The sequence below is a fragment of the Kwoniella dendrophila genome, chromosome 1 (assembly GCF_036810415.1).
Source record: "Kwoniella dendrophila CBS 6074 chromosome 1, complete sequence".
Classification (NCBI taxonomy): domain Eukaryota; kingdom Fungi; phylum Basidiomycota; class Tremellomycetes; order Tremellales; family Cryptococcaceae; genus Kwoniella; species Kwoniella dendrophila.
Window position 1 is genome coordinate 1,772,840 of NC_089476.1, and position 23,692 is coordinate 1,796,531.

At 41.3% G+C, this 23,692-nt stretch overlaps 7 protein-coding genes across 7 annotated transcripts; 5 read left to right on the plus strand and 2 right to left on the minus strand.

The window, feature by feature from the left end:
• Nucleotides 1-623: 623 nt before the first annotated feature.
• Nucleotides 624-2,834, plus strand: L201_000634 (uncharacterized protein; the record flags this gene model as incomplete). The annotated part of the gene is made up of 2 exons (XM_066216434.1): nt 624-674; nt 723-2,834. 2 exons carry the CDS (start codon nt 624-626, stop codon nt 2,832-2,834), a joined length of 2,163 nt encoding a protein of 720 aa, XP_066072531.1.
• Nucleotides 2,835-3,824: 990 nt separating this feature from the next.
• On the plus strand, nt 3,825-5,209 carry L201_000635 (uncharacterized protein; the record flags this gene model as incomplete). Its single annotated transcript, XM_066216435.1, has 7 exons — nt 3,825-3,949; nt 4,039-4,125; nt 4,190-4,228; nt 4,304-4,483; nt 4,561-4,739; nt 4,833-5,020; nt 5,081-5,209. 7 exons carry the CDS (start codon nt 3,825-3,827, stop codon nt 5,207-5,209), a joined length of 927 nt encoding a protein of 308 aa, XP_066072532.1.
• Nucleotides 5,210-5,613: 404 nt separating this feature from the next.
• L201_000636 (uncharacterized protein) lies at nt 5,614-8,254 on the plus strand (the record flags this gene model as incomplete). Its single annotated transcript, XM_066216436.1, has 11 exons — nt 5,614-6,190; nt 6,242-6,263; nt 6,316-6,426; nt 6,483-6,823; nt 6,884-7,203; nt 7,259-7,475; nt 7,518-7,737; nt 7,793-7,841; nt 7,899-7,922; nt 7,991-8,000; nt 8,067-8,254. 11 exons carry the CDS (start codon nt 5,614-5,616, stop codon nt 8,252-8,254), a joined length of 2,079 nt encoding a protein of 692 aa, XP_066072533.1.
• A 380-nt stretch (nt 8,255-8,634) lies between these two features.
• L201_000637 (uncharacterized protein) lies at nt 8,635-14,064 on the plus strand (the record flags this gene model as incomplete). The annotated part of the gene is made up of 16 exons (XM_066216437.1): nt 8,635-8,663; nt 8,723-8,782; nt 8,850-8,974; nt 9,038-9,158; nt 9,226-9,310; nt 9,386-9,829; nt 9,920-10,187; nt 10,245-10,684; nt 10,731-11,034; nt 11,082-11,225; nt 11,280-11,425; nt 11,470-11,606; nt 11,659-11,754; nt 11,898-12,871; nt 12,915-13,761; nt 13,836-14,064. The coding sequence occupies 16 exons, from the start codon at nt 8,635-8,637 to the stop codon at nt 14,062-14,064; spliced, it is 4,449 nt and encodes a 1,482-aa protein (XP_066072534.1).
• Nucleotides 14,065-14,254: 190 nt separating this feature from the next.
• L201_000638 (uncharacterized protein) lies at nt 14,255-16,041 on the minus strand (the record flags this gene model as incomplete). Its single annotated transcript, XM_066216438.1, has 9 exons — nt 14,255-14,481; nt 14,545-14,624; nt 14,707-14,744; nt 14,810-14,868; nt 14,941-15,150; nt 15,230-15,337; nt 15,396-15,589; nt 15,665-15,819; nt 15,892-16,041. The coding sequence occupies 9 exons, from the start codon at nt 16,039-16,041 to the stop codon at nt 14,255-14,257; spliced, it is 1,221 nt and encodes a 406-aa protein (XP_066072535.1).
• Nucleotides 16,042-16,925: 884 nt separating this feature from the next.
• Nucleotides 16,926-19,194, plus strand: L201_000639 (uncharacterized protein; the record flags this gene model as incomplete). Its single annotated transcript, XM_066216439.1, has 10 exons — nt 16,926-17,291; nt 17,347-17,534; nt 17,596-17,719; nt 17,794-17,871; nt 17,936-18,256; nt 18,324-18,344; nt 18,403-18,528; nt 18,606-18,662; nt 18,735-18,955; nt 19,035-19,194. 10 exons carry the CDS (start codon nt 16,926-16,928, stop codon nt 19,192-19,194), a joined length of 1,662 nt encoding a protein of 553 aa, XP_066072536.1.
• A 238-nt stretch (nt 19,195-19,432) lies between these two features.
• On the minus strand, nt 19,433-23,395 carry L201_000640 (uncharacterized protein; the record flags this gene model as incomplete). The annotated part of the gene is made up of 12 exons (XM_066216440.1): nt 19,433-19,552; nt 19,628-19,690; nt 19,773-20,064; nt 20,134-20,445; nt 20,522-20,643; nt 20,711-20,800; nt 20,870-21,015; nt 21,083-21,174; nt 21,237-22,681; nt 22,739-22,807; nt 22,886-23,064; nt 23,140-23,395. 12 exons carry the CDS (start codon nt 23,393-23,395, stop codon nt 19,433-19,435), a joined length of 3,186 nt encoding a protein of 1,061 aa, XP_066072537.1.
• Between the last annotated feature and the right edge of the window lie 297 nt (nt 23,396-23,692).

The following is a 23,692-nucleotide window of genomic DNA, read 5'->3' on the forward strand; positions in this document are numbered from 1 at the left end:
TGACCTTAATTTCCATCAGACCTGCTGATTCAGATTCCCATATCCCCAAAATATTTGAATGTCTCAAACATATTTTTGCTTTATGCCTATATCATCAAAAGTATAAAAGCTGACTGCTCTTCCTTTGCCTTTCTTCTTCCCCTCCCCCGTCGATCTCCCATTTATACTCACACGGGTACGTTCATCTAATACCAAAAAACACACACTGTTAACTACACCTACCATGCATGTCTTGGCATAAATCCTAAAATCTAACCCCTAAACTTCAATCACCTCATTGAACTTGTTCGTTATATATTCGTTATTATCAATGGCTACACCAATAATCCACCGCAACACATAACCCACCGCATACCTCTGACCAACAATCCTTATTACCTTGATATCATTCACCATACCTCCTTCAAATGCTCAATAGGTCCTCTCAATTTTCTCTAAAACGAATACCTTGTGACACGTCTCGATAGTCATAAGGTAAAGAAAGATCATCGGGATAGGTCAAAGTGGCATTCATCTCGATCATAGCCAAACGAAGCGCTAACAAGGTGAGCCTTCAGTATATCGATATTCAAATAAAGTCTGACTTTGTCGGTTTTGGAAAAGCGCACCGCAACACCGCACCAATGGACATGGATATGGATGTGGCATGGTGCCTGACATGCTCAAAGCAGACTGTGAGTTTGCTGCGATCCCTGGTTAATATTGCTAACTATGTTTACCAGAGAGACGCTCGAAGTCCTTACTGTAGCGAAGAATGTCGGCTACAAGACACCCATCCAACCGCTGGTCCCAGTAATCCAGTCTCCCTGACATCAGCTGTACCATACGGTCTAATCCCATCACCAAGCAAAGCTACTCATTCTGGTAACCCCACTCCCCGAGCCGATAACTCCCCTATCCGTCGACCATCGATCGGCCCTCTCGCTCCTCTCCCTTCCTCTGGTCGATCAAAACCTTTACCCAGAGATAGACGTGCTTTCTCTTTTCCTGCCACTCAATCTATCCCGCCTGTGTTTCCGTCAAAAACTATCAATTCTCGTCGACCAACGCAGACCGGCGAAACACTTCAGTTCTTCCGAAGAACTAACCCTGTATCAGCCAACATGACAGCTTCACCCAGTGCCAACGGGTTGTCAGCTCCTAAAGTTAAAGGGTTTGACCGACTCTCGAAAACCACTGGCGCCAATACACCTGTCATACAGGATTCAGTATTCTGCTCAACCTCTGAAAGTAGTGATAATGAAGCTTTGGATTTGTCACCATTGAAGATGCCTAATGCTCTTCCATCGCTTGAGACTACCGTTCGACCATCGAATGTCAAACGAGCAAGCATGTCGCACGCTTTCATGTCAGCATCACCAAGGGGTACATCATTCACCCCTCTTTCTCAACCTGTCGCTGGACCTTCCGTCGTTTCTCGGAAATCCCCTAGTCCCGTTGCTACAATGGTAGCTACTTCAGCCTCATCCAAAAGTCGGGAAGATATTGTCAGTTGGTTGAACGAAGTCAAGCGTCTTCCATCGCAACATGAAGATGATCACCGAGAACGTCTGGAAGATACGTATCAACCTCGAGGTAGATCGCGAACCAGAAAAGACGTTATCACCAATATGCCCACAGCTGCCAAGGAAACATTAGAAGAACACGAAGGGGAGAATGGAATGTTGGGAACTACACCAAAAGGTCGAATAGGTTCTGCTCTTGCTGGGTTTAGCTCATTTGGGGGTTTTGGTGTTGGACCTATAGTAAAAGCTTTAACCGGTGTGACCTCAACTAACACAACTCGTCTTTCCTCCCTTGCTCCGCCTGCTGGTTCAGCCACAGCTGGTCTCGGCCTTCAATCTGTTCCAGCGCCTGCGGAAATCTCTCGTATAGCTGTCACTGTGGCCGCACCAAGCGATGTGGAATCAACCAATTATCTACAAATGGGTGGTACCACCCCCACTCTGTCAACCATATCAGTGTCCGAGGTCATTGATCCTTTAACTGATAGTGGAGATCATGTCGAGTTCATGACTACCACCGATGATCAATCAGCCACTGGATCGAATTTCTACATGAGAAGAAGGATGTCCACAGTTAATCAAAGCAAAGCTCCGTCATCGTTATTATCCATTGGAGGAAAACAAGCTCCCGCTAAACCAGTCACGTCAACTGCATCTGCTATCTGGAATTTATCTTCCTACCTTCGATCTTTTGCACCTTTCTCCATATCATCAGTGATACCACCCTACGCTCCTATTGCTGCTCAAGCTCAGCCAAAACAACCGTCACCAGTACTAGCCACAAACGCCTTGCTTCCTGAAGAAACCGTCCCCGCACCTTTACCTGCTCAACGATCTGTATCACCTAAAGAAGCAGAATCACCTGCTCAGCAAATGGTACGAAGTCTCCCTATGGATATCGTTATACCTATTGGAGGAGAAAATACTCTGGTGGATCGAGCTCGACAGAGAGAGGAAGTAAAAGAATGGTTAGGCACACCTTTATCATCAAGAAGTGCATCAAGATCTATGATACGTGATGATTCTCGATCTAAAGGAAGATTACCCTCAAGATCAGGTTGTCACTCTAGATCAGCTTCCCATTCTCGTCATCACGCACACGCCAGACATGGGAGAAAAATATCTTATGATGCTGATGCTAGTGCTGAAGAGGAGGAGTCGGAAACATTCGGTATGTCAGATATTGGAAGACGAGGTAGAAGTCGTCGAGAAAAAGGTCTACGTCGGGAATCATTCCGAGGCTCTGACGTCAGAGCTGAAGCTGTGGTAGAGGAAGAGGGCAGAGGTCGTGGTAGAGGTAGAGATCGAGACACGACAGTGAGGGTTTGAGTCGTATATTAGTTTTTAGGTTCACATCAAGTCTTTGTATCAACTTGCTACATAAAGTGAACACTCTTTCTGTCAGTGTTCACTCTAGTTGTCATCAGTAACTTTTCCTTTCCACTTTTCACATTTCATCATTCTTTGTCTGTATTATATACGTTATCAACATACAAACGCGCTCTTCATTCATTTAGTTATCTTTCTACACCACGATCAAGGTTTTAGGTTGGAGGAAGGTTAGATTGGGTAGATTTGACGAGAAGGGAAGGGAGGTATAAGAAATACATTCAAAAGCATACTTCAGCAAATAAATCAAAACCACACACGCATATAGCATATTCAAGTTCTAAAGTAAAAGTTGTAAAATATCGATTAAAAATTCGAAACAAAAATGTATAAATACACAAGATCACTCTGTTCTCCCGAATAGCAAGACTGTAGTAGTTTTTTCATAGTCATTCTCATAGTTTAGTTCTGTTAAAAATCACGTAGCTAGCTATATATATGATATTCATATGATCATTCAACAAATGCAACGTTGTATATATATGCCATTTATCGATCATGTCCGTACTCGTACAGTTTGCCCGACCCTGCTCCGGCGGAAAATACAAGATTACCAAGAACCAAACAAATCATCGATGAAAATTACCTCTTTTGGTATTCGATTCCCGTAGATGAGCAAATCAACTGAAATCGATTGGTGATGAGCAATTTCATCGATTGATTTGACTCAGCAGTCTCATAGTACATGGCATGTAGAAAGGTGTAAATACAGTGTAGGAAAGATGACTTGAGCGTGTTTTACTTATAGATCGCATAGTAGGGGGAAACGCATTGTCTGAAGAAAGGTATATAACGATCGTTGAAATTGTTGAAAAAGCAAGTTTTCCGCATCCTTTCATCATTATCGATACAACAGAACATATCAGAACCAATTTATTGTTATCGCTATCAGCAAGAAAGTGAATCTGTAGTGTAATGAATATATCGAAAATGACTCAATTATCAAGATCAGTAATCAAAGCTGTATATGCAAATGAAGTTTCAGAAGGTGTAGGTGCAAGGGTCAGAAGAAGTATAGGTTCAAGAGAATTAAGAAATTTAAGTCCTTTTTTAATGTAAGTTTTCGTTTCACTGTGATGTCTAGCTTGATGATATTCATCCTACAACGCATATATTTTATTTACCGACTATTATCTCCGCATAGGCTTGATCACTTTACTGCTACTCCAGGTGCTGGATTTCCAGATCATCCTCATAGGGGTCAGACTACCGTAACTTATATGATAGATGGGTGAGTTTGGATAGTTTCCAAATCAATAGGGAGCTAATCGGATCATATTGTATCTATCTATCAGTATGTTCCAGCATGAGGATTTCTTAGGTAATAAAGGATTGTAAGTTATTTCTAAATCCGATACTTCATGAATTAACGCACGGATACTAACAATGTCTTTGAATCTCTCAAACAGATTAGGACCTGGTGATGTACAATGGATGACAGCAGGAAAAGGTATAATGCATAGTGAAATACCATATTTTGATCCTGATCCCAAAAAAGCTGTTAATCCTGTTGGAATGCAATTATGGATTGATCTACCGAAAGAACAGAAATTTATTGAACCTAGTTATCAAGAAAAGAAAGCTAAAGAGTGAGTTCGACATCACCGTGACTCACAATCTATGAAGTTTGCAATATGTGAATATTTAAGCTGATCACATCACATAGTATCGATGTAATTACACCTTCTGATGGCGTAGAGATAACGGTTGTATCAGGTGAATCTCATGGTATAAAAGGTTTCGTTAGACCTGTAGGAGGATGTTGGTATTTTAATATTAAATTGCAAAAACCCGGTTCAAGAGTATTTCAACCTTTACCTGAAGGCTGGACAGCTTTTATATATAGTGAGTAGGAATGTATCCGAGGCGCCTGAATGGCAATCATAACATTTTGGACATTGTCGCTAAGGTTATTTGCCATGATTTTCGATCATTTAGTTGTTAGCGGCAAATTACAGATTGGCGTCGAATCTACCGTACACAGCAAATACAATACATTGGTATTGTCCTCTCAAAACGATCAAAATGGTGTAGAACTCGTTAGACCTGAAAGCGCAACTGAAGGAGAGGAAGATACTAGATTTGTTCTGGTTGCTGGTCAACCACTTGATCAGCCTGTCGTTCAGGTAAGTTGCATTGATTTCTTCTTACACGAGCTCCCGACTAACCCTCGGGACCACATCCAGTACGGACCTTTCGTCGTTAATACCAATCAGCAAGCAATGGAAGCTATTAAAGATTTTCAACTCGGTAGAAATGGTTTTGAAGGTGCTGTAGGATGGGAAAGTAAGATAGCAAAGGAGTTTAGGGCTTAGTGTAGAGCTGGTTTGATCGTTTCTTCCTCCTGTCACTTGCTTGTCCGAAAGCTGCAATTGTTCTCAACAAATTATATCTGTATAACATACATGTAGCATGTACTAGCTTATCATTTACTATACTCGCAATGCCACATCATAGTAATAGCAGGGGCTTAATGATCTACCTCCACTTTACTAGTTCAACTTTTGCCGCTCTTCTGTCGTAAACCTTTTACCGACGTCAGTCTTCAAAATAAGGAACCCAAATTTCGCACACTTCCAATAAGTGATCATCCTCTTCATACCCTTTGGAACCAAAAGGACATCGATACGCAATAAGGCTTCAACTATCTGTCCCTCTTTACTGTTGAGTATCGTTCTGCATCATTTTAACGAGCAGGGGATCACCAAGACAGATAAAAATGCAAGTCACACGATCGTTACAAACATTCTCGACGTCTTCTTTACGTTCAGTAGCTTCTTCCTCATCAAGTTCCATCCGAAGGATAGGAAGAACTTCAAGGTCACCTCAGACAGATCGATATGTGGCTATACATGATTTCTTCACCAGGCAAGCCTCCACATCCAGTACGACATCGACTGTTCTTCATCGTAAATTAAGATCAAGTATATTTTCAAAATATCAGCAATCAGCTATCGCGAGAAGATGGAGTTCAACAGAGAACTCTAAAGCACCTTGTCCGAATTGTCAAGGATCATCAGTCACCAATATACCTTCTACACCCCCTTCACCAACTACGACAACACATCAAGGACATGCACAAGATTATGCACCTTTTATAAGGAGATTGATCAAAAATTCAGGTGCGATCGAACCCAATTCACCCCACAGACCAACAAAAGAAGAATTGTTGAAACATGCTTCGAGTTGGTGGCAGCGTTTACGTATAAGGTTAAAATGGTTCATGATTAGAGGTTGGAGGAAGTTTAATACGGATGATTTGAGTGCTTTTGCAAGTTGGTTCGTGGTTGGTAATAGTGAGTTCAAATTCTAGCTTTCCGCGAGTCAGCTGATTTTATCGACCGTAGCACTTTGGATTCTCGTTGGAACGTGAGCTAAACTACATTAGCCAGAGGTGATGTTAGCTAATCTTCATATTCAGCACGACGTTCGTTTCTGCAATATTTGCTACATTAAATTCCCTTTCTTTACAAGAATACGTTGCTCGATGGATATCAGATTATATGACTTATAACACGGGGGTTACAGTTATGTAAGTTACTCGCTTCTCTGGGAGAACTATACAGTCAAGCTGACATTTTTTTATAGATTCGAATCAGCTATCGTACCGAAATGGGCATCATCGACAATCGTTTTCAGAAATGTATACATATCTCGGAGACCTACAACCGATAATCCTGAACCAGAAATACATAAAACAAAACAGACTAAAGCAGCAACTGCTAAACCACCCTCCCCTATTCCTTTCCTCTCTTCAGCTATCTCACCAGAAACTTATCTTGCCCCACCTCCCGCATCTGAAGCAGACAACTATACGATGTTCGATGTCAACATAGATGAAGTAGAAGTTTCGTTGAGTTTGAAAAGGTGGTTGGATGGAAAAGGTTTAATCAAAGATGCTAAAGTGAAAGGAGTCAGAGGTGTTGTTGGTGAGCTTAGCAGAGTCATATTTTATTTCCCCGGAATCGAACTGACTATCCTGCATGTAGATCGTCGATCAGTTTGGTGGGATATGTCCAAACCACTAGCACCTGCAGATTTCAGACATGAAACTCGTTCAGGTGATTTCGAATTTGATTCTTTCCAAGTGGAAGATTCTTTGATTACGATATATCAACCAGGTGGACAAAGACCTTTTAACGTCTCTATATTTAACGCTTCGATTGGACCTTTTAGGAAAAGATGGCTGTTCTACGATTTGATGTGTGCAGAAGGAATGACTGGTCAATTCGATAACTGTTTGTTCAGTTTACATATGCCTCAGAAATTGGGCAAAACCCGCGATGATGGAGATCTCGTCAAGAGAATGGTGAGCCAGTCATGCTTGGATGTTCTTGGTCATCTGCTAACACATCGCCTGATAGGCTCGTTTCCGTATTGATGGTCTGCCTATTGAACACGCTCAATATGCTACTGGACATACTGGACCAGTCAGTTGGATTACATCTGGTAAATTAGATGCGGTATTGGACATCAAATTCCCTTATCACCCAGACGACTCAGTAGATATCAAAGCTATCTTTGATGAAATCTCTAGAAATGTGGTAACTATTACACAAGGTGTACATCCCGAAGATCCTAGTGTAGCTTCCATCAATTCCGCCATAAAAGCTGCAAATGAAGCAAATAAAGTTATCCCTGGACAAGCTAGATTAGCGAGACCACCTTTGAGAGCACCAAATAATCCTGAATATGATGAAGAGAGAGAAAGAGAAAATGAAAGACAAGTTGTGGTGGATATCGATCTCAGATTTAGAGACCTGAAAGCTGCTGTACCTATCTATACTACAGATTTGAGTGTTACTAATAACGCTCTCATCAGACCAATTGTAGCTTTCATCAAGTAAGTTTCGGTGGGGTCTAGTCTGAACGGAGAGCTTACTTGTGGTCTCTCATAGTGCTAACAAGACTTTGGTGCCCATACACTGTCAAGTTGCCGCAGGCTTGGTAAGTAATTTTCGTAAGATCCCAGCCGCATCATACGCTAACATGACTACTATCCAGAATGATTTTGATGGATCTTGGACTGTAAGTTCCTTATACTTTGTGTATTAGACTACTCTGCTAATCTTTGGCCGAATTTTCTACTCGTATAGTTATTTGAGAGTAAGCTTATTATAGCCAATATAACATAACGGCCTTACAAGCTGACTATTGTCACCACTTTTATAGCTGGACTTATGACTTCCTTGTCAGATCAAATATACGCCGCTCTCGCTCATCACGTATCTTCGGAAGTTGCTAATTCGAAACGAATAAGACAGGTAGGATTCTGGGGTATACAAAGAGGTGCTGAGGTGTTAGTAGAGACCCTAAGGAATGTTGTGGATCCAGCTCATGCCCAACTGAACGCTATCTAAGTTACTGGCCTGATACTAGTTGCAGCACAAAAGGATATAAGGATATGGGTTTATTACGATCGAAACGAACACTGTTAATTCACGTTATATATATGATCACATTTTCACGTTGTACGGACTCTTTACGATAAAGGGAATATCTCATGCATACACACCTCTTAGCGATCAATCATTATATTCTGTCTGCTCTCACCGTGATGGATGTTGCATTGTTTACATGTCACGTGGTTGAGCGTTATGGTCGGATACAAACGTCACCGAGAACACAAACGATAAGATTAATGTTCATTTCACAACAATTTCTTCTCTTTCCTTTGTTCAATCCGAACAACGTGATTCTCGATTAACATCATCCATGCTGCAATACTGAGTAAGCAAATATGGGAAATATCTCATCTATGGCTAGAGCGTGAGTTGATGCAAAGGCTGTTTTCCACTCAAGCTAACAACTCACGATACCTTGTATAGCTCTACGGCTCTAGATTCATATGTTGCGGAGTTAGGAAATGATATTTCGTATGACAAGAGGTGAGCTCTTGTAATAACCATATCCAATATGAGATAAGCTGATATCACAATCTTGACTTGTGAACAGTCTATCATCCTCAAGATTCCTCAAAACAATCTTAGCTAGACATGCGTATGGACCAATTGTTCTTAAAATCTTCATCAAACCCGACCCTGCTATGTCTTTAAGAGTCATACAGCGTAGATTGAAAAGTAAGTCAGCTTCCGAGCTCGCGTCAAGATCTAATTTTGCAAGCTAATGCAGCATAATGATAGCTGAACGAGATAACCTGTCTGATCTACCAAACGTTAACACTTATCAAGCTTTTGTTGAAACCGATAAAGCGGGCTACTTGATTAGACAATGGGTAGGATCGAATTTGTATGATAGGGTCAGGTAAGTACAGCTGGTTCTAGAGCTGTGTTACTACTAAGACAGCTGACTGAACACCTTCCCTATATAGTACCCAGCCTTACTTAGCTAGTATAGAGAAGAAATGGATCGCCTTCCAGCTTTTGACTTGTTTAAGAGACGCTCGATTACGAAAGGTCTGTTTAGCTGTCGAGATGTGGATATGTCACTATGTGTTAGCTGACATCAGAACCACCTTGTGACATACATAGGTCGCCCATGGAGATGTAAAATCAGAGAATATACTTCTAACGACAGATTTGACATTATTATTAACTGATTTTTCATCATCATTCAAACCTACTTATTTACCTTTAGATGATCCATCAGATTTTTCTTTTTTCTTCGATACATCATCAAGGAGAACATGTTATTTAGCACCTGAAAGATTCTACACGTCAGATTCCAAACAAGCCGAAGAAAAGAAAAAAACAATAACAAATATAGCTAATGAAGGTGGAGGTGAATTTGAAGGGTGGGGCAAAAGAGATGGAAAAGTCACAGAAGAAATGGATGTCTTTAGTGCTGGTTGTGTTTTAGCTGAAATGTGGACAGATGGTAGAACAGTTTTCAACCTAAGTGAATTATTCGCTTATAGACAAGGTTCAGTCGGCTTAGATGGTTTGCTGGAAAATATTGAAGATGATGCGGTCAAAGTAGGTTCCTGCCCAAGCCTTCACACATTAGACATTGCCATATCATGTAAATTGATCTGACTTAACATCTTGACCAATCTTATTTTACAGGACATGATCAACCAAATGCTATCTCTTGACCCTTCCTCTAGATCTTCCTTCGACAGAATCCTGTCAACGTTTCGAGAGACCATCTTTCCGGAATACTTCTACACCTTTCTTACAGACTATGTGTCTTCCTTGACCGATACAAGCATACAAGCAGATGGGGAAACCACTTTTTTACAGAAATCCTCGGGATTGTCTGGGCAGAAGATAGATAGAATGCTGGAAGAATGGGACAGTATAGTGATACATCTTGACAAGGGGCCATCTAAGGGTGAGCTTGAGTCCATTCATTTCAGAATCAGAAACTCATCCGACCGAACATACTTAGACGGACCCGCTCTTCTACTACTGAATATCATAACCTCATCAATCCGAAACTGCATATGGCCCTCTTCTCGTCTTCATGGTCTCCAGCTTTTTCTCAACCTGCTTCCATACTTATTCGACGAAGATAAAGTCGACCGGATCATCCCATTCGTTGTAGAACTTCTTTCAGACGACGTAGCAATCGTGCGGGCGGAAGCATGTAGAACTCTTGTGATCGTAGTGGAGTCAGTAAATTCAATTACACCTCCGAACGCTACTTTTATACCGGAATACCTTTTACCTCAAATGCGACACCTCTCAGTTGATAACGACATTTTTGTAAGAGCTACCTATGCAAAAGGTCTGGTCAGATTGGCCGATGCCGCGGTAAACATGTTGGAGATGAGTCAGGCATCTAAAAGTTTACGAGGCTCTGGACCAGAGTCGTCTGGAGTGATCGAAGTGAGTTGTGACGATACGACAACTCAAGTACTGATCACGTCCATAGCCTGATTACGATGTCATGCTCCAAGAAATACAATCGGTTGTAGAAGAACAAGCTACTACTTTATTAGTGGATACAGCCCCACCGGTCAAACGCTCGATCCTTGCTTCAGTCTCCGATTTATGCTTGTTCTTTGGTCGTCAAAAGTCGAACGAAACGGTACTCAGTCATATAATGACCTATCTGAACGATAGAGATTGGATGTTGAGATTGGCTTTCTTTGATGGAATTGTTGGCGTAGGCGCTTTTATTGGAGTTCGGGCCATAGAGGAATACGTGTTACCGTTAATGCTGCAATCTCTTGCTGGTGAGTGCGATCATCGATGATAATTGTTATACTGACGCCGGCAACAGATCCAGAAGAGGCTGTTGTAGCCAGAGTAATAGGCTCCATGACTAGCTTAACTTCGTTAGGATTATTAGCAAGGATGAGACTGTGGGACGTGTTTATGGCTGTGAAAGGGTTCTTAGTACATCCCAATCTGTGGATAAGGCAAGGTATGTTCAGCTGTATCATGAACAGCCGGAATTCAGCTGATAGAGTTTATACAGGGACTGCCGGATTTATCGCTGCAGCTGCTCGCAATCTTCCTCCTACAGACGTGTGGAGTATATTATATCCGAGTATTCGATCTATGTTGCATTCCGATATCCAACAGCTGGATGAGACAAGTCTCCTCTCTGCACTATTACCACCAGTAAGTCGCCACGGTATACGACCTTGTCTGACCCTTAAACCCAGTTATCCCGAAGTACTCTCGTTGCCGCCAAAGTTGCTGCTATACAGAGTACCCCCAAAGGTTACTGGAATGCACCTCAGCCGAAAGCAAGTTCAAAAGTCAATCTTACAAAGACAGCTCAGGCTCAAACGCCGTCATCGTAAGTCATACGGTTAAACAGCTGCTGGTGCTTCGCTGATCAGTACATCCAGGCAACAACTGCGAGACAAAGGTATCGCTGAAAAGGATGAGAGGAAGATCGATTTGATGAAAGACTTTATCGTAAAACAGGCTCATGCTTCAAAGGCGTAAGTTTCCTGACGTTATACTCGAGCTGATGTCTTTGAAGCCGAGAAAGCACAGATACATCGTATCCGGAAGTAGACCTGGTAGCTGGCAAATCAGTTTCATTGACAGATCTGGGAGTTACACCTCAGACTATATTCATCAGCCCACGTACTATCGGAGTCGACGCCAAAGCCGATTTGAAGCGCCTTCGACCTCACTTGTCAGATTCTCCGATCAGTCGACGTACTTCTTTCGCAAGTAAAAGTAACAAAGGTCCTATCGATAATCCACTAGAGGAAGTGCGAAAGCGACTGGCAACGTTAGAGCCCCTAATAAAAGTTGATAACGTGACTGCAGAACCGGCTTTACCCACCAACGCCGAATCAAACGCTACACCTTCAGAATCAGGTTTATCCTCATCAATCGACCTCGCTGCTATGTCACGATCTGGCAGAAAAAAGGTCGAATCGAAAGCTGCTCCTGCTGTTGCGGCATCTCACGATGTTGCAATTGGTACTACCTCCATTCACGAGGAGCTACTATCAGGAAGAGCGACTCCAATAGCCACCGGAATTTTCGCTCCAGCCACCCCTCGATCGGCTGCACCATATAGCAGTTCTTACGAAGGTCATGATCCTGGTGTCAGAGCTTTCCTTGAACAAGTTGATCTCGAGAATTATCGAGAACCTTTGCTAGACTTTGGTCCACGTATAGTGGCAAGCCATAGAAAACGAACGCCTAGGGTGAAAAATGTATCTTCAACTCCGCAAAGTGTCACCATGATCGCTCATCTCACGCAACATGAAGGCAGTATCACTGCTATCATAACTTCTCCCGACAGTCTTTTCTTTGCCACTTCCTCAGACGATAGAAATATACACATTTGGGATTCCGCTAGACTAGAGAGAAGTGTAACGACTAAACCGCGTTTAAGTTACCATATGGATGCTCCTATAGCAGACATGTGTAGGATCGAAAACACTCATTGTCTCGCAGCTTCTACCGAGGATGGGCAAGTGCGTGTCCTTCGAGTGCATGTAGGTAGTTCTGGTGGATCAACGAAATATAGTAGAGTGGAATGTATACGGTCCTGGACATTAGGGGAAGGATATGTGAGGTTCTTGACCCACCTTCGAGGTAAGTACCGACCCCGACGTGCTCGGCTGATTATGAGCAACAGATTCATCGCTACTGCTGATAACATCCACCTCTATGATTGCGGTCTTGGACATCCGGAATATGGAAATCACCAAACGATATCAACACCCCTTGGAATTAGGCGTCATAACATCTTTCTGCCCATCAACGCACTGGCTCATCATCGGAACCGCTTCTGGAACCTTGACTTTATGGGATCTACGATTTGGTCTTCCTCTCAAATCATGGAGAGCAGGAGGTGAAATCACTTCTCTAAGATTACACCCTTCTCGAGGTAAAGGAAGATGGATTATGGTTTCTATAAAACCTGCAAAGTCAACATCAAATGGAAAAGCGGTATCGACCGGCACAGAAGACGAAACGGGTCCACTGATTGAGGTATACGATATTGAAACGTCCAAATTGATGCAGATTTATCAAGTACGATCTTCACGACCCAATAGTAAAAATCCTGAACCACCAACAGAGACCACTGAAGATGTTACAACCGACAAAGCAAGCTATATAGCTAAACTTGCTCAACATGCAGAATCAGTTTTGGGTAGTATGTCGAAGACCATCACTGCTGAAGATTTCAATGATTCATCTTCTATCAACGAAATGACATCATCTCCTAAAACTGTTTTAGATATATGTGTTGGACAGAACTGGTCTTCTTTACCTATATCTAGAGCAGATGAAAGTGTTTTGATGTCTGTACCGGAACTTGGTTCTCAGAAAGATGGAGGGAATTCATCAAGCGGTAATGGGAATCCAGGCTGGATGGTTACTGCTGGAGAAGATAGAGTTGTTAGGTATTGGGATTTAGTCAAAGTATCAGATGGTTTCGTCATCTGCGGATCTTCGAAAGAAAAGGATGTGACTTTTAAGTGAGTCGACCCTTTCCTTCCTTGGGCTTATATTACATCATAAACAGCACCCAACGCTAATCCTCCGCATATAGACAATCTAATAATTCTAGTCCATCACATATATACACTTTACCTAATGTGCATCGACAACCAAACGTGCCTACGAGAGAAAGGGAAAGACAACCTTTACGTCCACACTACGATGCTATATGTAAATTGGGGACAGTCGAAACCCCTTTTAGTAGTTGTGTAATAAGTGGTGACCGCAGTGGTGTAGTAAAAGTGTGGAGAATGGAAGGTGGTCCTGTGTCGAATAGATAACTCTAATTAAATCAACGCTTACAATTGCACTTTATCATATACCCTGCATTTCATATACCGTATACTGTATTTGTATTGCTACTGTATGCATTTAAACCCAACTTCAATTATACTTTTATAATACATCATAGAACTATTATTATATCTTTGACTTCTGACGCATCCTTTTATACTCTTCGAAAAGGTGGATTTAACCAGAATAATCACTTGAAGTTATATCTGCACCTTCAGCATTCCAATTAACATACCATAATTTAGTTTCTGCACAAACAATCATTTTACCTTTACCTGTAAAAGCGAAATTTGCTGATGTTGTGCCTAAATATATTTTACCAATCAATAACCCAGATGGTTTATATACATTTATACCATCACCATTTCCTACATATACATTTCCTTGTTTATCACAATGAATACCTACATCAAACATGTCAGCTGGATTAGCTCATATAAAACTGAAAGTAACTTTGCGGTACCCACCATCTGGTACTCTGATTTCATTATAGGCGAACACTTGTCTGTTACCGAAATTACCATCATCGTTGACATCGTATCGGTAGCTAAAAAGATCAGGTAAAGATTGTATCAGTTTGGGCCAAATCGAATGAGATATGATTACTTGCATAGACCATAAACACTCACATCGTAGATGGATTAGTGTAGTTGTAACCCCAGAAACCCTGAGGACCACCGATTGAAGGATGTTAGATTGCCAGAATTAACGCCGATAAACAAATTGACTCACAGAACTTAAACCGGTATCAGTGATATAAGCATACATTCCATCTGGAGAAAATGTAATTCCTAATGCGAGAAAATAACGGTTGTTAGTCCCTTGGCCAACTACTGAAAGATTAAAGCGGTACTATGACCTACCATTTGTCATATGGAATCCATCAGCAACAACCCTAACAGCTCCAGTATCATAATTGAATCTGTATACTTGAGTGGGTAAAACAGGATCAGGTCTAAAGTTTTGTACCCATCCAAATGGTCCATCGGTAAAGTAAAGTTCGTGATTTCTTGGATTCACAGCTACATCGTTGAGTGAATCGTATTGTCTTCCAAAAAAGTTGTTCAAGATGACTATAACACGATATGACATAGGTCAGACAGAGCCGTAAAGTATATTAAAGCAGAAATACGGGATGTAGAGTCAACCTACCAGTTGTATTATCGTTATTATTTGGATCGATCATGTATAGTGCAGCTGGGATATTGTCACCTTGACCTTCTGCTGTATATACAATCTTCCCACGGAAATTTGTTCCACCTAATCAAATTATATTCAGGTCAGCATGCAGGTATAACAGATCTCTTCCAAAACTTACCATTAGGGTTGATGACTTGTTGACCTGAATTCACAGTGGTAATACTGATATTAGCACTACCGTTTCCTTGAGCGACAATCTTGTCTGCATCATCAAGGTAAATCTTCTGAACGATAGCTGATTTGTTCAACCCAGTACCGGCTGCAACAGGTCCAGCATTTTGAGCAAAGTATACTGAATTAGTTTCAGGATGCCTAAAGTACAAGGTATGAGTGAGCTTAAGACAAACATAACCACGATGAGATTGTGTTTAATGGTCATAAACTTACCATACAACAGCTTCATGGAAGATAGGATCTGTAGCAGTTTGAGCCAATAATGTTAAAGTGGGATCTGAACCTATTATATCATAGAATGAATCATCATAGATATGGAAAGGTTTCGCTTTGAGTGAGTCTGATGTTATTCCAGGTGGAATGAAATGCTATGAATTATAAATTTAGTTAGTTTGGAACTTGTTCCATACTGGGGATGAATAAGGGAAGTTGACGCTTACAGAGGTACCATTGAAAACTTTGCCGGTCGGTACGTTGTCCAGCACAGCGAAAGAATGTTGATCTATCTTTTGAGCATATCTTGGTACATCGGCTTTGACCAAAAGAGCAGAATTTATCAAGGTAGACAGGACAAAAGCTTTGTTCAACATCTTGAGCTGCACGCTTTTCTCTTGAGTTGTGGGGGTCAGAGTGGCCTCTCCTGCGAAATGCTATTGCAGCCTGTATATATATCTTTTCTCCCTTGAAGGTATCCATCAGCTGCCCCGGACCGTGACAAGCGGGGCCGAGGAGACCCCGTTATTCAGATAATTGGATTCGGACTTGATGTTCCGTTTCAGATGGATCTTTTATGTACGGGAAGGGCAAATACACAGGAACATGAGTGATTGAGGTACAAATGACGACTAAGGTAACGCTAAAGAGCGATCTTATGGCGTAGAGAATTGTAGATGTAAGCAGAAGGACAACAAAGTTGACGTCGGGTGGATACCAGATGGATATCGATAAGATACCCTAAAAAGCGTTCCTTAAAACGGTAGATTGCCGAGCTTGGTCAAGCTAGTTGCGCACAGTCGCTATTCTTAGAATCCCATCAGGAAGAACACGACGTATCTTACATTGTCTATTGACTTGACAACTTGCTGGTCAAACAAAGACTAAAAATGAAATCATTTTGTAGCTTGGCTCTTACAGGAATTGCAACCACCATAAAGCCTGTTTTACCGACAGCCGAAAGGGAATCCAGTATTATATACACCGTGGGATATCTGTTGTCTGGCTGTTCGGGGCCCCAGCTTGAAATGGGACACGTGATAAGGCTATGAGCATGAGTGGATGGGACGCGGATGATGCTTGTTCTCACAAACGTCAGAGCACAAAAGATACTGTCTTCGAACGTTTCCATCCTTTCTTGCTTATTAGCTCTTCTTAATCTTACATATTATTGGTCTCGCTCATCGACTTGTGATCTTAATAGTAGCAATCTCCACACACGGCGTTACGGGGAGCATTCGATATCAACAAGCATTTCGTCATGTACGCTCCTTCCGGTACAGGTCGTACAACCGACCGAACGCCCTTACTTAAACCGATAATAGCATCAGTTCAGCATTCTTCCTCACCAAGCAAACGTCGACGCAAAGATCAAAAGCCCCCGATCCCAATCTTCTCCATAATATTCACTCTCGTACTTTTAGGGTCCGTTGGGTTTCTTGCATGGGATGTATCATCGTATGGCCATTGTTACGCTCAACCTCTATGTAGAGCTTTACAAGGACATAGAGGTTTAGAGCAGACTTGGTGGAGGAATCAAGGACCATATGCGCCTTTTCAGTCTTTGGGTTCAGGTGGTGGGGACAAAGGATTACCAAAAGGGTGTGAAATCTCCCAAGTAACCATAGTAAGCTAATCAAACATGATTCCAAGCTATTTACAAGCTGACTATCATCTCTTAGCTTCACCGACATGCGGCTAGATATCCTACCGAAGGAGCTGGGAAGTGTGTTTTATCAGCCTTGAACAAGATCGAGAATAGACAAGTGAGAATGCCAAGAAGGAATCCAGAATTTGCATTCTTGGCTAAAACCGACTTGAAGTTGAAAGATTGGAAATTTGATGGATTAATGGATCAAGGTAGAAAACAGTGAGTAATTAGCTAAGCAGTGGATATTTATCTCCCAGATAGCTGAGACTTGATGTACTAGATCTTGGTTATCTGGAAGACAAATCAAGTCAATATATAAACGATTCTTGAGTAAGTCAGAAGGGATTTTTACTAGATCTTCAGGCGGTGGTAGAGTAGTTGAAACTTCTGGATATTGGCTTGAAGTGAGTATTTTGTGTTACAGCTGTATCTTTAACGTACTTTAGTTGACATTTCCCCTTCCTAATACCATTTCCAGGGATTCAACGGGGGCAGATTTAGCTTAAAAGATAAATCCAAATTACCCAAAGTTGATGTAGTTATCCTAGAAGGGGAGGTACGTTAGCTACGCGGTTACCGAGAGCAACGAAACCAAGCTGAGTCCTGCTCAATGACCATAGGAATACAATAACACCCTCTCAGTCCATTCTTGTCCCGCTTTCCAGAACCTTTCACCGAAACCAAGCGAACTCATGTTCGTGGACCTATCACCGTTACTTGAACCTACTCTCAACAGGCTGAATACTGTTTTAAAACCTCAACCTGCTCTTGAAATGGATGATTTAGTTTGTTTAGCAGATATGTGTGGATATGATTCACAAAGTAAAGGTACAGATTGGAATAATTGGTCCAAATGGTGTGGTATATTTAGTAAAGAGGAATGGGAGATTTTCGGTCATGCTAAAGATCTAAAGAGATGGTATGATCTTGGTGAAACAAGTGTAAGCCGTTATCATTTCTGTTGTTAGATCGATCCAAATACTGACAACACAAAATGCGTTCGTGTAGAGATATGGACCTACTATGGGAGTGAGTGATCTAGGTTAGCCGGTGATATTTGTAAACTGACAATAATTTTTACCTGCAGGCCGGTTACGTCAATGAGCTATTGGCTCGGTTGACTGATTACAACGTTACTGATCATACCACTACGAATTACACCTTGGACTCGAATGAGAATACTTTCCCACAAGGAGGAAAACTGTTCTTCGTGGTGAGTAGAACTAGCGTAGCACGGGGCCAGATCTATGAGCGATTTGAAAGCGTTGTTGATGTCTGCCTGTGTTTTAGGATTTCGGACATGACAACGAAATGCTCGAGGTAATCTCAGCTCTAGGCCTCTTAACGGTAAGTCAACGCTGGTTATCTATACGTCGATACTTTTTGCTCGGTAGCTGATATATGTCTAACGGTCCACAGCAGCATCGTCCATTGCCAACTACGTCAGTGCCACCTAAACGTACATATGTACTATCTAGAATCGTACCTTTCGGAGCTAGAATGGCGTTTGAAAGAGTATCTTGCAAAATGGGCAACTGGGAGCCTGATCCAGAAGCTGGAGATGGTAATGGAAACGAATTCACTGATAAACCGGATAGAGGAAAGGACGGAAAGAGGGATTACATCAGGATTTTAATCAAGTCAGTAATGAAGGGATATACCAATTGAAGACTCACTTAACGTGAATTCAGAAGCTAACGTGTTGTGTTGATCGAATAGCGACAAAATTGAATCTGGAAATCATCCTTCATGTGAATTTTCAGGATTATTGGATTTCGGTTTATGTGAATTAGACGCTTTTGTTGAAAGTCAACAATTCGCAAAGGAAGATGTAGATTGGTCTATATGTTATGAGAAAGGTGACGAAATTGCAAAGTAGAAGCAAATTGGATCTCTTCCTAAGAACTGGTCAAGTTACATGTTATGATGTAAAGGTGCATGCCTTGCCGTGGTAATAATGTGTATATAACGAATTTTACGAATTATGCAATGTTATGAGATGTAAATGCTACTGATATGAAAGGATATGCAGTTATCACTGTAATGCTAGATTTGATATGTAAGATATATATGTATTGTGTGTCGTATAGCGACCTAAGTATCCTCCTCTCTGCGCATTATTTTTCATCTTGAGAGATTGATGGAGGATCAAATTTACCTGTTTGCTGAACTTGTCTAAGTGTATTTTCAGCCGTTTGTAAGAAGGAATCAGGCATGCCTGCTAACCGAGCCGCTTTCTATTAGATATCGATCTTCATCAGTGCCTGTTACAACATCTTATATATCATTGCGAACCAAGTAGCTGAACTTACAATAGCATGAGAGTGATGATTGATACCAGGTTGTAATTTGTATGAGTATGAGAAAGCATCATCCTGTTGTTCGTTATAAAAGAGTCTGTTCAGCTTCCGCAAAATCTACCTTTTTGGAGATAAGGTAAAGGTGAATAGTACTCACAACTTCATCAATATCAGTACACCAATATTCCACTCCTTTCCTCCTATTTAATTGCCCATACTTTGTTTGTTTCTTGATAGTTGAGATAGAAATATCATCATCTTCATAACCCAACATTCTACCCAATTCGTGATAATGAGTAGCGAACATAGTTCTACAACCAATATTATTCAATATATAATCTAATGTGGAATAAGCAATTGATATTCCAGCTTGTAGCGTAGTACCTCTACCGATCTCATCCATAATTACTAATGATCTCTTCGTAGCATGTTTAAGTATTGCTGCGGTTCTATATTATGATGATATCAGCTTGCAACCATTCGACGACATAATAACATGAGGCTACGATGAAACTCACTCAACCATTTCAAGCATAAAAGTAGATCTATCTCTCCATAAATCATCTCTTGCACCGATTCTACTAAAAACTTTATCTACTATACCGATTTTAGCTTTTTCAGCAGGAACAAAAGATCCACTTTGTGCTAAAATTGATATAATGGCTGTTTGACGTAATAAAGTCGATTTACCACCTTGATTAGGTCCAGTTATAATATGTAAATGAGTGTCAGAAGTCATTTTTGTATTGTTCGGTGTAAATGTCCTGGATGATTGAAGTAAAGACGATTCTATTGATGGATGTCGACCAGCAATGATCTCCATCTCCGTTCTAAAGAGGGGCATTTCGATTAGCTACTTGATAATACCAAGTCGCGAGTATCACTCTTAAGAAGGTTGAGACATACGATCCATCTAGTTCCGGACGAACCCAGCTCATTTCTCTCGCATTTTGAGCAAAACACATCGTCAAGTCCATTTCGTCAATCAGTTCTGCATTCTTCCGTATTTTCTCGGCTTGTTCGACAATCTATCCAGAGAGTCAGACTATACCTTTTGTTCGAAAGACGAAGAGACCGTGATTGTAATATACTCACCAAATTTCGTAGATCCCTCTCGGCACGCCTTTGAGCGATAGATAGAGTCTCGATAGCAATCTCCATTCGAGCACCAAGCGCCGACCAGGGCTAAAGGAAGTGTGTCCCCTCGTGTCAGCTTCATCAGAACACAACTTCAACATGTAAACATGCACTCACCCCATGTACAAAATACGCTGTCTTTCCACTGTTTCCTCCTATTCTTTCTAAAGATCTGGCTTTCTCAACTTTTACCGCTTCTTTCGAACTCATCTGTATATGATAGCCATATCTTATGCCTTTGAGCAGTTTGAGGTCTGGTGTATCTATAAAGCGATAAAGACGATGAGTGATATGAACATCAGATTGGGGTAATGGGATCGAAAAACTGACCGTATCTTTTCGCCAATCCTGCTTGTAATTTGTCTCGTTCTATTCTCATAGAAGCGAGTTCCCAATGTAAGATTTGCAATTCTTTCGAGAAACTGTGCAAAGATAGCAAGTCCTTCAGCCCATCTCACTTGTTGTTCTTTCACACATAGCTTACGTGGGAAGTATCCACCATTGTCTGTCTTCTTTCTCCTGTTTTTCCCTCTCGGTTCTGTCCTTTTTGGTTTCTTTCGCTTCTCTACTTTCGGATTTCTCACTATCATCAGCTAACATAGCTTCGCCAGCTTCTTCACTTCCATCTTCAGTTCCATCTGGTGTTGAACTCCACATGACAGCATTTTCATCTATTGATTCTTCGATTTTTCGAGCTAAATCTTCAAGTGGATTAAATTCACTCATGAATTGCTGTAATCTCAATATTCCTTCTGTCTGTTTTGCGTCTTTATTGTTTTGTATTTCGTATGATATTTCCTGTTTGACTCGGAACAATATACTCTCAACTGTTCTGATCCAAATTCCTACGTCCCAGATATCTCTATTACTTCCTCTTTGACCTCTAAATCTCTGCACAATGCGCATAACATCCTCTATTCCTCTTAGAGTATCTCTCAATTCCTCCCGCAGATCTTCCCTATCGTACAGAGCTTGAACCAAGGATAATCTAGAATTTATTTGATCCAAGGAAGTTGAAGGTGAAGTCAATGTTCTAATCAATAATCTATGACCCGATTGAGTAGCCGTTTTTGATATGACTGAAAGTAGTGTCCCTCTAGAAGATACTGGAGAGATCGTTTGCCTTTCTCCTATAGCTACTAAACCACCTGGACGTAGAGCATGTCTGATTTCTAATGCTTGCAAGGTTGCTGCATCGATTTGCATTTGAGCTTCCGATAACTGACGATTTGGCTGCGTTAAAGCCGGCATAGAGTCTCGTAAAGCGTATTGAAGGTGATGACGAAGTAATGTGATTGCTGTGTTTTCTGGTGTTTGAGATTTAGTCGAGATATTCGAAGACATTATGTCATTGTTCCACAACGGTGGTGCTTGATTTGGATCAGCGAAAGATACATGAACACCTAGTACTTGGAGTAGATTAAAAAGGTGGCCAAGTGTAGGATCGGTCCCAATTTCCGAATCCTCCTTCCATACATGGCATAGCGATTTGTCTAGAACCACTTCTCGAGGAGCTATTCTAGCTAATTCACCTTCCATATTTGATATGCTCGTTTGCTTCGTGAAGAATTCACCAGTTGACGGATCGGTATATGCTAAGAACAAACTTGCATTCCTTTCTCCGTTGATGTTGTCACTGTCTTTATCCAGAGCTATAGAGAGTAAATATCTTGATTCATTTCCATCTAACCAACCCTCATCTATCATAGTACCAGGAGTTACTACTCTATAGACTTTACGTTCTTTAGGTCCAGTAGGTGCAGTGATTTTCTTACCTACATGAGCGATCGAACCTTCTTCATCATACTCTTCTACAATAACAACAGTATGTCCAAGTTCTTGTACTAATATTTTCAGGTACTTGTCTAGAGCAGCAACTGGAAACCCAGCAAAAGGAAATTTACGTTCTATTGTCGTATCTTGTGATTTCTGCCTTGCTTTTGCTTTAGTAGTTTTTAAATCGGCTTCGGGATCTTGGGTCGATACTCTGTAGGATTTTTGTGCGAGCTTGATGTTGAGAATCGAAGATAGCTGTTTAGCAGGTTCGAAGTAGGACTATACTCAGAAGTCTGTCTTAGCTATTTATCATATCAAGATCAAAGGGTAAGCTGTTATATCAGATATAGGACGTACTTCGTAAAATTTTCCCACTCTGGTCAAAAGGACACAGTCAGGGAATCGAAGCCAATTGGTATACACCTCTCTCGATAGAAGTGAATTCGGGATAATTCCAGCTTTTACAGCTTTCTCGACTTCGGCTTGTTCTGCGTCGGGAGTTAGGACTCTATCTGTTGAAACAGGTGACCTAGCATCTTCGCGGTAGGAGAAGTCAATATAGACGTTGAGTGCAATTGGAGACGTCCGTCAAGATGACAGTCAATACTCACTGTCAGCCAAAGGTGTATTGGAGGTACGCAATCCGACATCATCTTTCCAACTCTCCAAGGCGGGTAGGGATTTGCCTGTCGCATCTTGTGCTTTTCTTGGAAGGTCTGTAAGCTTGAAACTGGTACTTATGGGTTTATTCTTGAGAGCTTTGCCACTTCCACCATTTGAGATAGCTCGTACATGTCTTGCATAGATGTTGGTGTGGTTTAAGCTCTTCACCAACTGTTTATGCTGGTACAATCTTGCTATAATCATGGCGGAATATCATGGTGACATCTAAAGTGGAGGTCCATCAGGATTATGGTCAACAAGTTGAAACACTGGTCCAAAAATAAATAGAACGAAGTAAGCAATACTTACAGCTCAGCAGTCGTAGCTATTCTTTCTGAGTGTTTGTTATCCAAGAGTGAATTTGTACATCTAGATACAAGATGTATTGATAAAGAACCACTGTAGTGTAAATCAAAACGATGGACGATGTTGTAAATTGTAAATACTGTAATCGAACAATCAGGCACGGTTCAAGACCGAGAAATAGAGAGAACAGAGAAC